The 20,055-nt window shown below is 41.4% G+C and overlaps 1 protein-coding gene across 1 annotated transcript in view; it reads left to right on the top strand.

Annotated features, from left to right (window-relative positions):
* ANKFN1 (ankyrin repeat and fibronectin type III domain containing 1) overlaps positions 1-20,055 on the top strand; it is a 556,552-nt gene that overhangs the window by 124,593 nt on the left and 411,904 nt on the right. The window contains exon 3 of the mRNA XM_082271748.1: positions 14,550-14,744. Within this exon, the coding sequence (XP_082127874.1) occupies positions 14,550-14,744 (195 nt within the window). The remainder of the gene's footprint in view (positions 1-14,549; positions 14,745-20,055) is intronic.

Below are 20,055 nucleotides of genomic sequence, written 5' to 3'. Positions count from 1 at the left end.
CATCCTGCACGCAGCATCCCCCACTGGAGACCAGAACAGAGCAGTTATAGAACAGGTAAGTATACTGATGTGATTTTTGCTTTACAGGACTATATAGATTAGGCTTAGAATGTGTCGAGTAGATTTAGAGTTAGTTACGTTATTAATTTACTTCCACTTTAATTTATTCTGCTCATTGAAATTAACTCTCAAGCGTTAAATGTGCCTAGCGTTTAAGCGCATTTAGACATTATTACGCTGGGTTCGGTGAGGCAAGCCAGATTAGAGAATACATACATAAGGGGAGCTGTTTCCCATGGAGGCACTGATGCAATGGATGGTGATGAACTAGCATGTGGATTATGAATCTTAAGGTGAGCAGCACTTTTGTATTGTATGACTTACTGATTGGTGAGTAAAGGATGTAATGCCATGGCCTTTACATTCTGCTCCTTTAATCCAATTTAGGAATCCTAGGGAGACGCTTTATAAACTACAGGGCTTTCTGGCTTCACATACATTTGTATTGTTTGGGATTATATTCTCTGCACTGTTGACCACTTGTGGCTGTTGAACTTATTCAATTTTGCTTTTGATAGAGCTGAGGCACATATGGGTTTCCTGTAATTTGTGTAAATATTGATATCTCAATGTTTGATGCTTTTTATGCGGTTTATTTATATAAATACTTTTACTATCTTTGATGAAGACATCTTTACAATGGCAGCCATAATGCTGTGGAGCTGTTACACCTAAAAAGTGTCATTTTTGTGATCATCATTGTCAATCCCCACTTTGGAAACTCTGGAATATTTTAGAACTTCTTTTCAATGTGGTGTGTATGATTTCTGGATACATATGGATATATTTCAGCAGTGCTTAGGAATTTGTTCTTGTTATACTAAATGTTATATATTTATTTAATAGGTATATTTTCATTCAATTCCTTGTGTATTGTTCCCATACCCACTCGGGAGTCTTTGCTTCCAGTGTTCCTCTGTGCTGGCTCTCTTTTGGGTTCTTTGGATAAGCCTACTCTCTCCTTGGTCAGTTTGATCCTTCCAACGTCCTGATTATATTTATATCATTGAATGTACTTGAGCGTAATGTATCAGTGAGATAGTCCCCTTGATTTTATCCTTGGCATTCCTCCGTGGAACAAATCCTACTTGCTTGTGGTGAACAGGATATGGTATTTCAAAACGTTAAGTGCTTGTCCAATATTTTTACATATATTTATTATCCACATTAAGAAGTAAAGAAGGACAATAATTTTACAATGTGCAGTATCTTTTCCAGATTTTGGAAGCACGACAATATATGTTTCCAATGTCTTTTTAGAAAAAGGGTTTTCCTACGATATAACATTAAACATCTGTAAAATTATTGGACGAAAGGAGTCTTTAAATAGGGAGTCTGTTTATAGAATTTGGCAGTTAAACCATCTGGCCCTGGGTTTTTCTGAATTTGAAGAAGCTCATGGTCTCCAAATAGTTCACTAAGGGTGCCCAGCACTTCCATAGACAGCCTAGGCAAAGCTATTAGATATAGATATTCCTATAGATATGTCTCGTATGCATCCAGAAATGAAGACGAAGGAATATTATACAGGGGGATGGAAAGAGTATCTACTAAAGTGGAGCAGTACATGTCTCCCATAGACTTTCAAGCACTGTTATGGGGCCACAGTGCCTCATTTAAATCCTTAGCTGCTCTCTCCCCTCTGATGGTGGCAGCACTCCAAGTCTCCAAGTAGCAAAGTGAGTTTCTCACTCTCCTCTGACCCGCGTCCATGGACTTTGTTATTTGACAATCCAGCCCTCCCGGAGAGTAGAGAGGTGTTACATTTTGGGTCAGACAATAGATTGTCTTGGCCTACGGCCCGTTCTTATGTGAATGCGTCTCTCTGAACCTTCGTAGCTCACCCTCATGCCACATCTTCTACGTTAAATTGACTGACAAAATTTCATCTATATGCCTATTGTAAGTCACTACATGCCTCGGGTTCAATTCATAGGACCCCTATTAGATTTTGAGCGCATGTGTATCCTTCCAGAGGTACCCCGCCACACTATATCGCCATGCGATCTACCAATCAATATTGGTTCACACTATGTAAACTGCCTACATTCACCAAATTATGGTCCAGAGAGCTGGGGTCTGAGGATCCTCCTGAAGATTGGCATACTGCATTTCTATTTACCCATAAATTATCTATCTCAGATTATGCTCAGGAGAAAAAACTATGAACTCCTATCCAGGTGGTATCGAGATCCAGTCACTATCAACTGGATATTTCCAACAGCCAGGGACAGATGCTGGCGCTGTCACATGGGGAGAAGGAGGTACCTGCACATCTGGTGGGAGTGTGACCAAATCTGCCCTTTTTGGTTACAGATCTTTCAGATCTATACAGAGGTCTATGATGAGCCCCTAACCCCTTCCATATCCATAGATCTGTTATCTATCTTTGCAGGCACAGTTAGATCTCACAAATCTAGTCTGCTTAGATTCTTCCTCTCCGCAGCCAGACAGTTAATTTCTAGACACTGGAAGAGTACATCCCCTCCATCCTTATCTTTGTGGGTGACTGAAATAAATTACATAATACTCATGGAGGAGATGCAGGCTAAGGAGCTTGATGGATGGGAAAAATGTATTAAACTCTGGAGCATTTGGATGCACTATTCCTCATCGGAGAAATTAAGCAAAAGATTAGGTCAGTAAACGCATACCTCTCTTTTTTTATTTTATTAAATTTATTTTTCTCTCTCTAAAAGTCAAGAGAACTTGTCTCTACCCCTTCTTTTTTTTTTTTTTTTTTTTTTTTTTTTTTCTTTTTTTTTTTTATTGTGAATTGGTTCATTACAGGTCTCCTGATCTTGCTAAATTCCTATACTCTGGGCAGAGCTAAAGAAAACACATTTGTTCTTTGTTTTTTCAGTTATTTTTAATAATATAAAAGTTGTTTTTTGCTAGCTTGACTGAGTTTATACACACAAATATTTTTTTTTTGTTAAGGATATAGACCCCTTTTATTGAGCATTTTCATATCGCAATTTGCTTAATGTTTCACTGATAATCTTCATTTATATGTGTATTTGTGCTCATTCTTTTTGAGTGCTTGTTTATGTAATCACCTGCAATTTTGTTAATAAAACTATATTCAACCTTAATAGAATGCGCCAACATTTGCCCACATTTATTACGAACCCACCTTTGCAAGGCAGCATTGTCTTTGGGAAGAGAGTAGTGATTTAGATGGATTTAGATCAGGGATTCTCAAACTACGGCCCTCCAGCTGTTGCGGAATTACAGATCCCTTGAGGCATTGGAAAACTCTGACATTCACAGATATGACTAGGCATGATGGGAATTGTAGTTCCTGAACAACTGGAGGACCAAGACCCCTGATTTAGATGGACTTGACTAACAAATTAAACCTACGCTCCAAATTAAACCTTGCACACTTTTTAGGCAGTTACAGCAATCCTTTTGGGATAAAGATGTTACATACAGTACATGAACAAAAGCTGACTATTATAGACACCCCTGTCAGTGTTAAAATCTTAGAAAAAGAAAATGCACCCACCAAGTGTAAGAATTTATAAGCTGCAATATAATACATTTTTGGGGTTTAATCCTGCTTTAACTATTACCTTTGCAATGCTGTTTTTTTTTTTTTGTTGTTGTTTTTTTTTTTACTTATAATGTTTTGTAAAGTGCTTTCAGTCCCTGGGGTGAAAAGCACTATAATAATACTATTGTTGTCGTTATTATTTGGATCATAAAACCTCTCCAGCATGCCCCCAGTCATTACTTCACATGGCCATGGTCTGAATGTCACCTGTCTCTTAGCAAAACTGTCTTGAAGACCCAAATTCTTGGGTTATCCTGCAGCTAAGTTGAACTTTCTGTAGTTTAAATCTGGTGTTTCCATTGTATGAGTGTTATTTAGTGATGCAGAGAACCCACAACTGGCTGTAATAATAAGGGAACACATTTTTCCTTGGCGTTCTTGGTAAGCCATTTCACTATGTTCCTTGCAAATGCTTATGTTTGTACCTGCTTTTCTAAGTTGCTCTGGAGAGCAAGGAAATATAATTCTCTTCCAGATTTAGTAACTAAACATATATCCTTTCATGTTTTAATTTTGCTCCTTCAAGGTCCAAGTAAACAACATTTCAGATTTGTCATCAACAAAGGCCAACATAATCTACGTCAGCTGTTCTCTGGTTTTGATTTTGCTTTGACCATCTCTAAGCACTCCAGTGGCTTATATCACACCCCGGGACTTTTTTGATTATGTTGTACAAAATGTAGACTCATGTACAAAGAAATTCCATCAGTCATTTCCAGAGTTCCTTCTTTCAGACATTCCATTTCTTGTTTTTCACATCTTTGACTATGTTAGTAAGGAGGAAATGGCCTCTTAGCTGTCCTGCTTAAATTCCACACCATACATTCCATCATCTCTGCAACATTTTACCCTCACTTACAGTGAAGCTTTTTCATTTATTTTCCTTATACTTCCCTGTTACTATTTTGGTGACTGAAAAACTAAAGTTACCATGCATGAATCACATGAGTCAAATAATTCTGACGCCGGTATTAATCAGTCTGACTGTCAAAACCATGTGCTCATGTAGGTGTACACAGAACGGTATTGGGTGGAAGATCTTTAAAGTGGAACCTCACTCTCCCAATCAACATGGATTATTTGCTTATTTGCTTATTATTATTTTCTTGTTTTAGGCTTTTTCTTTTTTTTTTTTTTTTTACATTTCTTTAGTTACTTCCTAGTTTCTTGCCTAGACAAATGATGTCATACATCCCAGGAGTCTTCAGTAGGGGAAGAGAGGAGGAGGGGTTTTCTCATCTAAGCACACTTTCCTGCATGCATGCTGGAGCTAAGGGAAGATGAATTCAAGGAAGTAAATGCTACACGAATGATGAATCATTGGCCCTTACTCGAGATGGCCGTGGGTAGTGTTTTTCAAAGTGATTCCTCAATATAATAAAGTATAGAGACATGGATGGATGGGTGAGTTTGCTTTGAATATTAAAAAGGAATTAAATAGTGTTTTTGGTTTGTGGTGCTCAGATGCAGTGAAGATCCGCTTTAAAACAGCTCTTCATTAATTTTTTCATCTTTCCATCGAATAAATCCTTTGCCCTTGTTTTACCTTTGGATAATAAAACTTTTTTTTCTGCCAGTAAATACCTTAAACAGCAAACTTCCTCTTTCTTGTCTAGTAAAAAGCCTAGGCTAATGACATCATGCACAGATCCCTCTCTAACTCTCGTGAGAGTTTGCCAGCAAGGGAGGAGGGGTGAGTCATAGAAGGGCCAATGATAGCTGCAAAGCTCTGTGTGTCTGTGCAAATCCAGGAAGTGAACAGGCAGTAGCTTCAGATGCCCAGACTTAGTGGAGGGAGATTTTTGCAGCATATTTGGCAAGTACAGAATCACAGTATACAGTATATCACAAAAGTGAGTACACCCCTAACAATTTTGTAAATATTTTATTATATTTTTCATGTAAAAACACTGAAGAAATGACACTTTGCTACAATGTAAAGTAGTGAGTGTTCAGCTTGTATAACAGTGTTATTTTTTGTCCCCTCAAAATAATTCAGCACACAGCCATTAATGTCTAAACCGCTGGCAACAAAAGTGAGTACACCCTCTAAGTGAAAATGTCAAAATTGGGCCTAATTAGCCATTTTCCCTCCCCAGTGTCATGTGACTTGTTAGTGTTACAAGGTCTCAGGTGTGAATGGAGAGTTGGTGTGTTAAATTTGGTGTTATCTCTCTCACTTTCTCATACTGGTCACTGGAAATTCAACATGGCACCTCATGGCAAAGAACTCTCTTAGGATCTGAAAAAAAGAATTGTTGCTCTACATAAAGATGGCCTAGGCTATAAGAAGATTGCCAAGACCCTGAAACTGAGCTGCAGCACTGTGGCCAGAACTATACAGCGGTTTAACAGGACAGGTTCCACTCAGAACAGTGCACGTGCTTAGCGTCATATCCAGAGGTTGTTTTTGGGATATAGACATATGAGTGCTGCCAGCATTGCTGCAGAGGTTGAAGGGGTGGGGGGTAAGCCTGTCAGTGCTTAAACTATATGCTGCACACTGCATCAAATTGGTCTGCATGGCTGTCATCCCAGAAGGAAGCTTCTTCCAAAGACGATGCACAAGAAGGTAAGATAAACATATTTGGTTCAGATGGTGTCAAGCGTGTGTGGCCAGGGCCGGTCCGAGGCGGGTGCTTAGGGTGCAGTGCGCCCAGGCGCCGCAAGGTGGGGGGCGCACTATCCTCTCCCGGCTGCAAGTCTCTCACTGCAGCCTCGCCTTTCACTGAAAAAATACATTGGTTATAGCTGCTCCGCCTCTCTGCTGCCTCCTCAGCCAATGGGAACACAGTGGACACGCCCCCTTCCCCAGCGCGCCTTGTTTGATATCTCAGCAGGAGATGCCGACCTGGAGAAGAGAGGAGAGGAGAGTACACTGCCTGCAGTGTGGGACGGGCTGCAGCCTTTATAGAAGAAGGTGAGCTGGGGAAAATAAACTAAATGTATTCTTGTCAGTGCTTCCCCTGCTGAGGAGGGGGGAGGGCTGTGTTTTCTCTTCCTGTCTCTGAGTCTGTTGTTTTTTCTGCGTGAGTAGCAGTGCACTGCTTCTGGAGGGAGGATATGCTCTAACCTTCTCCTCCAATCTCTACTGCACCTCCCTACTCCATACCTGACCACCTCCCTCTCTTCTGCATTACCACATGCAATGTCTGTGAACTGCTGGAGCACTACAAGTACCAGCATGCCAGGAAATGGAGGCAGCAGCAGTGTGTTCAATCAGGCAGGCTGATATTTAGATGGAAAGTGCTGGTGTTTGTGTATACTGTGTGTATACTGTGTGTATACTGTGTGTATACTGTGTATACTGTGTGTATGTGTGTGTGTGTGTATACTGTGTATGTGTATACTGTGTATATACTGTGTGTGTGTATATGTATACTGTGTGTGTATGTATACTGTGTGTGTATATACTGTGTGTATGTATACTGTGTGTATACTGTGTGTGTGTATATACTGTGTGTATATACTGTGTGTATGTATACTGTGTGTATATATTGTGTGTATGTATACTGTGTGTATACTGTGTGTATGTGTGTGTATATACTGTGTGTATATATTGTGTGTGTATGTATACTGTGTGTATACTGTGTGTATGTGTGTGTGTGTATACTGTGTGTATACTGTGTGTATGTGTGTGTATATACTGTGTGTATACTGTGTGTGTGTATACTGTGTGTATGTATATACTGTGTGTATACTGTGTGTATGTATATACTGTGTGTATACTGTGTGTATGTATACTGTGTGTGTATATACTGTGTGTGTGTATACTGTGTGTATACTGTGTGTATGTATACTGTGTGTATGTATACTGTGTGTATGTATACTGTGTGTATGTATACTGTGTGTATATACTGTGTGTATGTATACTGTGTGTATGTATACTGTGTGTATGTATACTGTGTGTGTATATACTGTGTGTGTATATACTGTGTGTATACTGTGTGTATACTGTGTGTGTGTGTGTGTGTGTGTGTATACTGTGTATATACAGTGTGTATACTGTGTGTATACTGTGTGTGTGTGTGTATACTGTGTGTGTATACTGTGTGTGTGTATACGTGTATATACTGTGTGTTTGTGTACTGTGTGTGTATACACTGTGTGTGTTTGAGCTTTGGTTTGAGGTGCACACCCTAATGCCATAGGCTGCGCACGCCTATGTTTGTAGTTGTGAGCTGAGGGAAGGGGCGACAGTGGGGGAGGAAGACAGGACAGAGGGAGATGCCAGGTGAGAGTTCCAGCTTTAAAAAGGCAAGCACATGACAATGACAGATCATCAGGTGAGGTGGGAGGTGTAAACATTGATGGGATGGATGGATGGATCGCTGAGTGTAGTATAGCAGCTGCCTCTCCTTACAATCTTCCTCTCAGTCTGTTACTGCAAGCAGGCTGGGGGCTGCTCAGAGAGTTCCAGTCCAGCCCCTTTTTCCCATGCGGAGCTGAGGAGGAAGAAGTCTCATGGCATGTGTGTGAGTGTGACTCAGCCATCCCACAGCCTGAGCCTGCTGAAGTTTTAGTGTATGCTGGCAGTTTGTGACACTGATTAGCAGAGCCTGGGAGGGAGGCAGACTTTACCAGGGGACATATCTCAGTCCCACACTGACAGATGAATTAAAGTGCCTGCCTGTGTATGGGCTGATCACAGTGTGATCACTGGGTTTGATAAGTTACAGTCAGACCATGTAATGTACACTACACATACACTTCCATAACATGACGGTGATGTCACATTACCTTTATGGAAGTGTATGTGTAGTGTACATTACATGCTCTGACTGTAACTTAGACTGAAGTTTAATGCATAGTAAAACGTTTTAGGCTTATGGAAGTGTATGTGTACTAATAATGCGCATTGTACCGCACATTCACGAGCATATGGGGGGGCGGCAATTTTTATTTTGCCTAGGGGCCAAAAATCCTTGCACCAGCCCTGGAGAGGAGGAGCCATACAGAGGAAGCAATGGCTTTGCTCTCTACTGCAGCCGCCTGCTTTCTCTGTACGGCTCCTCCTCTCACAGGCGGAGTGCATTTGATGTCACTCCGCCTGTGAGCCAGGACTATGGAGGCGCCGTTCTCACAGTGACATCCGCAGCCCCGCTGAGATGTCACACAAGAGCTTTACACCACAGAGCCCGGCACCACAGAGCCCGGCACACCACAGAGGAGCCAGGAATCAGGACAGGCAGCCAAGAATCAGGACCAGCAGCCAGACCCCAGGACCAGCAGCCAAGAATCAGGACCAGAAGCCAGCCCCAAGGCCCCAGCAGCCAGACCCCAGGACCAGCAGCCGGAATACAGGACCAGCAGCCTAGCCCCAAAAACCAGGACCAGCAGCCAGGAATCAGGAGGACCAGCAGCCAGACCCCAGGACCAGCAGGCCAGCCCCAGCAGCCAGACCTTAGGACCAGCAGCAAAGCCCCAGAAGCCAGGCCCCAGGACCAGCAGCCAGCCCCAGTACCCATTATTTAAGATAAGTGAAGTCTTCTAGTCTTGGGCCTGGGCATCAAAGTGCTATTAATATAATATTGTTTATTTTTCTATTGTTCGGTGACACTCTAATGTAGTCTCTCATCGGGGATGGAGGGGACTCTTTCTATCAGAGACTCTCCAATAGTCACAGAGAGGGCTTCTGTAAGATAAACCCCCCTCCAGGTCCCATTAGACTCCGTTGTAGTCTCTAATGGGGCCTGGTGGGGGGTCTTTCTAACATAGACTTTAAAATGCACACAAAGATGACCTCTGTTCGAAAGACCCCCCTCCAGGTCCCATGATACAACCCCATTGTAGTCTCTAATGGGGCCTGGTGGAGGCTCTTTCTAACAGACTCTCTAACAGAGGCCCTCTCTGTGTTCCTTGGAGAGGCTCCCTCCAGGTCCCATTAGGAAAGGGGAGGGGTTAGTAAGATGACCACGCCCACACAGGGGGCGCCATAAATATTTCTGCACCCAGGCGTCTGTTACCCTAGGATCGGCCCTGTGTGTGGCAGCAACCAGGTGAGGAGTACAAAGACAACTGTGTCTTGCCTACAGTCAAGCATGGTGGTGGGAGTGTCATGGTCTGGGGCTGCTGGAACCAGGAGCTACAGTTCATCGAGGGAACCATGAATGCCAACAACTGTGACATACTGAAGCAGAGCATGATCCCCTCCCTTTGAAGAATGGGCCGCAGGGCAGTATTCCAACATGATACCGGCCCCAAACCACTGCCTTGCTAAAGAAAGTGAGGGTAAAGGTGATGGACTGGTCAAGCATGTCTCCAGACCTAAACCCTATTGAGCATCTCTGGGGCATCCTCAAACGGAAGGTGAAGAAGCGCAAGGTCTTTAACATCTACCAGCTCTGTGATGTCCCCATGGAGGAGTGGAAGAGGACTCCAGTGGCAACCTGTGAAGCTCTGGTGAACTCCATGCCCAAGAGGGTTAAGGCAGTGCTGGAAAATAATGGTGGTCACACACAATATTGACACTTTGGGCCCAATTTGGACATTTCCACTTAGGGATGTACTCACTTTTGTTACCAGAGGTTACACAATAATGGCTGTGTGTTGAGTTATTTTTGAGGGGACAAAAAATGTACACTGTTATACAAGCTGTACACTCACTACTTTACATTGGAGCAAAGTGTCATTTCTTCAGTGTTGTCACGTGAAAAGATATAATAAAACATTGACAAAAATGTGAGGGGTGTACTCACTTTTGTGAGATACTGTATATCAAATAATATGCAAAGTGGTTGGAGGGAAGCTTCAGAATGGCAAATATGTTTTTAATTACAAATTATGTGAGAATACTGCAGTTCCTCTTTAAGTGATTTTTTTGATGATTGATAATTAAGTAAAGTATAAGATAATAAAGAGCAGCAGTTCCCAAAAGGCGCTATTCAGTTTGTTTAACCACTTACGGACTGCCCGCTGCAATTTTTGATGTTAAATACCAGGATTATGGCAGCAGATAACTGCCATAACCTCAGTATTTTTTTAAACCTCGGGCAGTCTGCTGTAACATAAAAATGGTCCCAGTGACGGATTTGCCACGGGATCACTTTTATGGGCACTGCTTCCCGGTTCTTTTCCCTGCTTACCGGAGCTGTTATTAGTGGGGAAAACGGTCCGGCCCAATGGAGTCTTAGGCAGGAAGTCGAGTGAGGGCAAGATGGCCCCCACTCAACTCTATGGCCTTGGAGGACTGGAGCAATGTCATACGTCGCTTCCTCCTCCTTGCTTTTTTTTTTTTGTTTTTAAGTGTAGATGTGAGATCTGAGGTCTTTTTGACCCCCAGATCTCACAATTAAGAGGACCTGTCTGTCTTATTTCTATTACAAAAGGATGTTTACATTCCTTGTAATAGGAATAAAAGTGTTAAAAAAAAAAAATGTTTTTTAAAAGGAACATGACCATACCGTAGCAATACTGTTTAGAATCTTAAGCTGGCTACTCATTATACAATTATTATACAATCTTCTTGTACAATTTCCTTTAGATTTGCCTTCAACTATGTGGTGCAAATACCTGCCTGATTGCATACAAATTGAAAACGTTTAGGTTTGACCTCATATTATATTGTTTTGGTAAATCCAAAAAAAATTGTGCAGGAAAATTGTATAATGCATGGTCAGCCTTGTTCCATCACAACCAATTCAAACAATAGGTTGGACTAAAATGGGACATAATACCATTACTGTTATTTTCACTTCTGTGGACCCAGCCGCCCTCCTCTATCAACACTACCATATTTGATAACCTCACTCCTTCACATTTACAACCAGAACATATAACATCTACTCCTATCCCGACCCTATGATCTTGATCATGGGGAAACCCAGAGTTCCTACTAGGGATGAATTGCAAATGCATTCTACAATGGCAGGGCTTAAAACCTTCTCCCCTTCAAAAAGCAATTGACCCTAAAGGAAATAAAACCCTGAGAGTGATCACAACCCTTTCCTATGAAAAGTACAAAAGGGAAAAATGACAGGACAGCTTTACAGAGACCTTTCCCCATTTGATGACATGCCTTTCTTACACAGGGTGCTCCCATACCATTTTAAAACTATACGGCATCCTCCTATCCAACACTTTTCCCAACCACCCCTTCTGTGATCAAGACTGGAATTAGGAACTGGGACATGCTCTACCCTCAGAGGACTGGGATAAAGCTTTTCTTGTTGCCTTAAAACAAACAATAGACTCACAAGCTCAAGAGAGACATTTCAGAATTCTGACTAGATGGTATAGAAGCCAAGTTATGTTACATAAGATTATTCCGTCAATTTCAGACCAATGTTGGATATGCGGAGAGTCACGTGGTACACATCTTTACTTGTGGTGGACCTGCCCCAGGATTAGACTGATGAGGAAATCTATAGTTCAGTTAAACCATCTAATTACGGGTAGAACATGGCTGGAAACGCCAGAAGTAGCTCTCCTGTCCATGATACCAGGGCCAATCAAAAAAATAAAGAAGGGCCTGTTTGCTTTCTTGTTCTAGTGGGGCGGGCCTTGATCCCTAGACATTAGAAGTCTACCACTGTCCCTACAATCAGGGAATGGGTAGCTTAATTAAACTACATCATGAGAATAGAGTAGCTACTCATTGATGCCAATGAAAGTTTTAAAAATTTCAGGGTGGTGGTTTGCATGAAATAATTTTTCAACCTCACCCAAACTCCTATCCTTCCTTGGATAATAACGAGAGACCCCAATAGACCTCTTGTCTAGCTTGGTTGAATCTCCCGTCGGACAACTCTCTTTTCCTTTTTTCCCCTCTCACTGGCCCCTTTCTTTTTCCAACCCATTTATAAAAGTGGTCTTCCACAATGGATTTAAACCTGCCATCCATAGGTACACCACCATATCGGAGATGCACATTTTTTCTTGAATATCCAGAGGTTGGACCAGTACATGGCCTGTCCACCCTTCCACCTTGCTCTTAATAGTTGAAACCGACTATGTGGCAGCTTGAGCCAGATACCTGTAGGATCTACATCATATCTCTGTTTATCTGATCCAGGCAGTGTAATATTGTACCTACGAATGATTGTTACTTGCTCTATTCTTGACACAGATAAAGAAGCTGTTTGTGTACTCTTGCTAATGTGTCACAAAACTAATAAAAAAACGTTAGTCTTTAATAAAAAAACAAAAAAACAAAAAAAAAAATGTTGTTACTTTTAGAGCCGGTTCACATATGAGCGATCCGACTTGCCGGGGCGACTTCACAGGTCGCAGTGCGCAGCTCGCACCGTGACCTCGGAGCGGCCGGCACGGACTTCATATCATTGAAGTTAATGCAGGTCGCTCCGGGTCGCACCAAAGAAGCTCCGGACCCTTTTTCTAAGTCGGAGCGACTTGTGTCGCTCCTATTAGAACGGGTCCACAGCTTCTCTATGGCAGGCGACCTGTCAGGCGACCAGGTCGCCTGACAGGTCGCCCTAGCGTGAACCGGCTCTTAACAAGTAGAAGTGAGTAAGTAAAGTAAGTGGCACAATATATGCTCCTAAGGATGAAATTTCAAAACATCATCGTATTTGCAGTTTAAAAGGACTTTGTATTCTAAATTGCTAAAGGTTTACATTTATATTGTGGGATATAATGTAGCATTATCAGCCCATAAAACACATACATACCTTTAATGTCCCTCTGATTCTTGTAATTCTATATCTGATCTTTTAGTTGCACCACCCATGCCCGATCAAGTCTGATCTTCAAAGACAGCAGAATGCTTGTTCTGGAGCAGTCAAGCTCAATCCTTCCATTGGCTCTACTCTCTATCATAAACTTTATAGGAAAGAGTTTTGGCAGTCTGTATGGACAATTTCACAGCCAAAAGTAATTTGTGTAGCTGAACCATAAAACTCTCCTTCGAAGCATCTTGTTTCAATCATTTTGCAGCCAAGCATTGATCTCCTTTTGAATTTGGAAATAGATGTCAATAACTGCTGACTTATACTGTGGTGATTATAAACAAAATTTCTAGGCATTTCTGGAAATAGATGTGTTTTTAGCAACATGTATTCCCAGTATGTGCAAAACATGATATATTAAGTTTGCCATAGTCTTAGGTAGTGTGCCCAATTCCAGTGTTGCAATCACAATGTCTGAGTCTTAACAATAAACAATAACAAGTTTGTATTGTAGTGTTTGTGATTGATGGCAATTATTTTTGATATGTTGGAAAATCTCTAGATCATGGCAGGTTCATTCTCCTTTCTTCGTAAAAAGGAAACAGTCCTTTCACTGTGACCATGCTGGAGTCCAGAGGTGCTTGCATTGAACCTAGATGTTCAATCTCTGCTTTGTGCTAGTCAAATTTTTGATTGTTCATTGATGGTGGGCTCTGCCAATGAGTGGGCAGTGGAACATAGTCCATAAAAAAATGAACTTCTAAATTATTAATTAAAGGTTCATCAGTCCATTTTTTCAGATTGCATGCCAACATTTTTATTGATTTTAGGATTACAAATAAACCCAGGCAAAACCTTTTTATTTCATTTTGGAAAGTGGGAGGAAGAGCTAGAACCTAACTCCTGTTTCCTGTTCTGATAACACCCAGGACATTGCTATGAGTTCAAGGCCACCTGTCCCTTTTCTTTGGTGCTTTCTGAAATTAAAAAATAAATGATGTAAGAATACATTTATCCAATTTGCATGTCTGTTAGTGGAGTAATTTCTCATTCTAAAGTATGTACTGTAAGATCAGTCATCTTATTGTCATAGCTTCTAAAGACATGCCACACATTGTTACTGTTTAATTAGTGCTTTTTGCAAATCACTTCCTAATGAAAAAAATCAGTTGTAAAAATTCCTTTCTGGAAAACATACTAAGCATAATTTACAGAGTCACAACATTTACTTTTTTGTCTATTGGCCATCTAATTTGACATTGGGATTGTTTCTTTCATGTAATTCATACATGTTGTCTGCACAGTTGTGAGCCTGGAGAGCAGATCGATGCATCTGAGTACGCTGGTGGAAGAAGCCCAACAGCGAATGAGTGAACTTACGGCCAAGATACAGAATGAAAGTTTGGGAATAGACAGCAGTGAGAAAGAGAAACAGCTTAAGTCCTGGGAGTGGAGATATCGCTTGTACAAGAGAATGAAGACTGGTTATGAACATGCAAGTAAGTAGCTTTCACAATATATCAATCCACCCAAATACATTTTTCAGTTTTGGGTTAGCTCTAGTGGGCTTAACATAAAACAGTGATCAGGCTATGGACAGTCAAATATTAACATATTCTTAGCAGGCAGTAAATAAATGTTAAAACAAGCCCTCACTAATGTGTTTTAGCTTCTGGCACTTTGGAACAATTCATCCTCAGATAAACATGATATGGATATGTAAATAGTTAAATATTGATGATCTGGCCAGAGTTCTATGTTCATTTGTACATTCCAGGCACGTATTGGTCATTTACCTTGAACTGCATACAAGGAACATAGGCAATTTGCTCAGGACTTCTATTCCTAATCTAGGCCTTACTGCAGTTCACCTACCCACTCCTAGGGGGAACCTTTTTTGCACCTGTCTAAGGGCCCTTTCACACGGGCGCTCCGTATGTCCGCAAATCATCCTATTTTTTTTGCGGACATAATGTAAGTCTATGGCATTGCGGATGTCAGTGGAATACCATCCGCTGACATCCGATTTTCTGTCAGTTCTGTTCCGTTTTTTGGAACTGAACAAAACCCTATTTTTGTTCTGTTCAAAAAACGGAAAGGAAGGAAAATCGGATGTCAGCAGTGTCATCCGCTGACATCCGCAAACCCCCATAGACTTACATTATGTCCGCATATCATCCGCAAACTGATGGGATGATATGCGGGCATACGGAGCGGATGACAGAAATGTCATCCGCTCCGTGGAAAAAAAAAAAAAAGGACCGCAGCGGAGCTCTCACACGGAGCGGCCGTGTGAAAGAGCCCTAAAATGTAGGAATAGTATCCAAAAATACACCAATTGCAGACTGCTTGCTGTCTCTCATTCTCTCCATTCAAAAAATTATTAAAGCGGAGTTCCACTCAATTTTTTTTAAATTAGTCATATTGTAATGTGCACACATAGTGATGTAATGTTTGAATGCTTATATGGTGAAATTTCTTGGGAAAATACCTTTTTTTGCATTAGTCATGGCCACCTAGGCGACTATGTCATCAGCCTGGCCCGTTCACTCCTGGGATATCTATGTCATCAATCCCAGAAGTTTTCAGGCATCTAATGCGGGTTAAATCACAAGATTTCTTGACCGTAACAAAGCATGTCCCGCAGTGTCATTACTGTGCAGATCAGGAGGTGCATGCTGGATAGCCAGCTTCAGCTGCCCGCATCCTCCATGGCCGCAACCGGAATAGAGGGACAAAAGAGAAATCATCATCTTGTAAGTATTTGTAATGTGCACATGGTTAGCAGAATCCATTGCAGTTATGGTGAACAACAATGACATTGATGATGTGATTAGGATAATTTTTAGCTAGAAGACTGGAACTCTGCTTTATATGTAGGCAATATGTAATTTTTCTTTCAGTGCCGGTTATAGGAGAAAAACAAAGCATTTTAATTCATAAAATAAAATGCATGCAATGGCCTTAATCAATATGATCAAAAGTTTAGCTTTAAGATCACCTTAGGAACTGTACTGTACTGTGAATAATGTGACCCGTCAAATACCAATGTCACGTCATACACAGGATATCATTACAGAAACATGGCTGCACAACCAGGCACTTTAACCCTGACAATACCTTGATCCTCATGGTGTATTCTATTACAGTTATTTTCCAGTCAAATAATAATATAGGAAATTGCACTAGCTTAGAATTGCAATTTCAAATACATATGTGCTTTTGCGAATGCATAAGTGCCACCAGCGAGAGCTAAATTGTATCACGCTCATGTCAAATATGCTTTTGCCTGTCCATTTGCGATTGAGACTTTAGGGAGGTGGTAGGTAGCATGGATTTGAACACATGACCTGACTGTTTCTAGATCAGAGTGCTAACCATTAAGCCACTGTGTTAATCAGATTTATACCTAGAATATATAGTAGTACCATGATAAAAGCATAAACATATCTAGCTAGAAGTCAACATTCTAATAAAATTATATTTAGACATTAACAATTATGTATTATATAATAGAGACCTAAGAGCATGGTTTGGATTGGGACAACCCCCACGCTGATTTTTTTTCCGATTAAATTTGTGTTGTTACACCCAATTGTGGCAAGCAGCACAACTCCACTCCACAAAGCTACGTAGAGTTCCCCGGACACAGCTAGGAGCTACCCCAAGTGGATTTGTATTTTGAAAATGTTGTTGCAAAGCAAACAAGGACTAGAAGTAGTTAGCAACTAGTTCCTTTTAGGTGGCCATACACCAGTGATGGCTAACCTTGGCACCCCAGATGTTTTGGAACTACATTTCCCATGATGCCTAACTACACTGCAGAGTGAATGAGCATCATGGAACATGAAGTTCCAAAACATCTGGGGTGCCAAGGTTTGCCATCACTGCCATACACTATACAATCTTATGGTACAAGCTCCGTACAATCTCCTTTACATTTACCAAAACTAAATAATGGGAGGACACGCCAGCTTTCCAATCAGGCAGGCCCTTGCACTACATAATTGATACCATATCTAAAGGAGATTGTAAAGTGTATACTGAGCTTTACAGAACCCAGGACACGCTTCTCGCATTTTCAATACTACAGCTCTATCCGTATAGGCGGTTATCTGATCTCTCATTTCCTGCATTCTCCAAATTAACAGATCTATGCAAGATGAATTTAAGACAAAACAAAAATGTCTGTATTTAGTGAGACCGGTGATCACTGATAATTTGTATTAGAAAACCATGCACCTAGCTGGGGCTGGTTGGGATCTGCTGGAAGGAGGGAAGGCAGCCACAGGTGTGTGCTAATGAGGTCAGATGATGAATTCCTTCTTTTGTCTTATGGTGGTCATACACTATATGAAAAAAATGGCCTAAATTCGGTTATTTGGAAAGGTCGTTAATTTTTCGGCCAGTTAAAGAGGTTGTAAACTCGTTTAAAACATTTTTTTTTTTTTTACAACCTGCAAGAGAAAGACATAATGAGCTAGTATGCATCGCATACTAGCTCATTATGAAATACTTACCTTAGAACGAGCCCCCGCCGTGCCGCTCTCTTACCTGTATGACGGGCGACATGACATGTCGCCCGTCTTCCGGGATCGCGGCATCCGGTAATCTGATTGGGCGGAGCCGCGGTGACGTCACTCCCGCGCACGCGCGCGGGAGCCGACGGTCACGGCACGGGGCTCTGAAGGAACGGCACGATCAGCCGTTCCTTCAGAGCGCATGCGCCAGTGACGTCACTGGCTGCATTAAAGGTAAATATCTCCTAAACGGTGCAAGTTTAGGAGATATTTACAGTACCTATAGGTAAGCCTTATCATAGGCTTACCTATAGGTACAACTTCCTGAGGAGGGTTTACTTCCTCTTTAATGGACACAAATCGGTAATGGGTTGTGATGTTTTTGAGCCAAAAAAATTAAGGACAAGTTTGGAAAATTTCTGCCGAATGAACAATAAATTGAAAGGGTTATGTTTTTCTCTTCCAAATTGTTTGCACTAGGTATATGTGAAAAAAACAGATTCATTTATGTCCATTGAATGATTTATCAGTCATTACATGATGGCACGATCATCTGCTCTCACGGCCGAGTGTTTGTTATTTTGGAAAATGAGTTCGGATGATTTTTAGTATAGTGTATGGCCAGCATTACTGGCTTCTATGTCTATTATCTACATACCGGCAAGAGAGGAAAGAAGGAAATATAGCAAAAGCACAGGTAATGCTTTCTCTCAATTAAATATATAGCAAAAGCACAGGTAATGCTTTCTCTCAATTAAATAAATTGTGTATTGTTTTGCAACAGAGGTACATTAAGGCCCCTTTCACACGGGCGTTCCGTATGTCCGTATATCACCCCATCCGTTTGCGGGTGATAAACGGACATAATGTATGTCAATGGGATTGTGGATGTCAGCGGAACAGAACAGAACAGAACCCTATTTTTCTCCCGGTTAAAAAACGGAAAGGCCGCAAGATCGGATGTCAGCGGTGTCATCCGCTGACATCCGCAATCACATAGACATACATTATGTCCGTATATCATCCGCAAATGGATGGGATGATATGCGGACAAACGGACCGGATGACACAAGTGTCATCCGTGTCCGTAAAAAAAAAAAAAAAAAAAGTGCAGCAACGGACGAAATAAACTGAGGGGCCGTGTGAAAGAAGCCTAATGGTATATTGTTACGTGTGCGTAGAGTTCATTATGACTATACAGACTTTGATTTTAGCCAACAGTTTGTGGAGAACTTGCTAAAATGCATACACAAATTCCTCACTGTATTTACAGGATGATGTATAAAGGCAGGAAGTCTACTGTGCATAGAATCAGGAAGTGACGTGTGTTCTGAGGATCACTAAACACAAAATTCCAACACTACATCCCCCTAATCCCTGGTAACACCAAGACATCTCCCACACTTACCTTACAAATCAGCAACATTGTCTCATGATAAAAAAGTGATCTTACCATGGTAACTTGCTGACAACTCTGAGCAGCACTAACACTTGCAAGTGCGTCTGAATGTCCTTCCACACACCAGGATACATTTCCAGGCCAGGAGCCGGCCCAGGCAACCAGTTGTGTGCCATTTTAAAAAGGTGTTCAATATGCTTTTTTCGCTATTTCAAAAATAGGGTGGGCAACTAGTGATTTGAGAAAATGAATACTTAATTTGACATTAATTAGTTCACCTGCTTCTAGCACGACTATGTGACTGACCTATAGTGAATTAGATTTTTTGAGTAAATATTCACTGCGTGCTATAGTGAATACCACTTCTGACTAGTTTTAGTCAATTTCTATGGATTTTAGTGGCTTGTGACCATTTTTTTACCCATTTGCCGACTAGGTGCTATAGTGAATTAGGCTTTTAGTGACCGATTCACCTAATGACCTGATCATAGGAACAGAACTTGGCCGTTAAATGAGGAGTGTCTGTATACACATAATGTTAAAGCAATCTAATTAGGTTTACAAAAATTCTAGGTTAACTTTCATTGCAATGGAGAAGCATTTACTGTATACTGTGTCCCCTTCCTTTCTTCCGCTCCAGCATCTTAGCCTTCAGCAATGTCCTTAGCATTCATCACAGGAGTGTCGGATGCTTGTGTGCTCCATCATGAGCTCTGGTTTCATCCTCCACCCCCTATGTCGCTGTTATGTCGTGGTAGGTCCACAATTATCTGCCACTCTTGAAAGTGTTAAGCCTCGTACACACGCACCGATTGTTGGCCGTGAATTTTCGGCCAACGTCCGATCGGCCGATTGTCGGCTTGTTAGTATGATGCTTCCGACAACCGACTG

This window comes from Pelophylax lessonae, assembly GCF_965119305.1.
Source record: "Pelophylax lessonae genome assembly, chromosome: 11".
In the NCBI taxonomy this organism is placed as follows: domain Eukaryota; kingdom Metazoa; phylum Chordata; class Amphibia; order Anura; family Ranidae; genus Pelophylax; species Pelophylax lessonae.
Note: the sequence above shows the minus strand (reverse complement) of the source record. Positions and strands in the feature narration are given on the sequence as shown.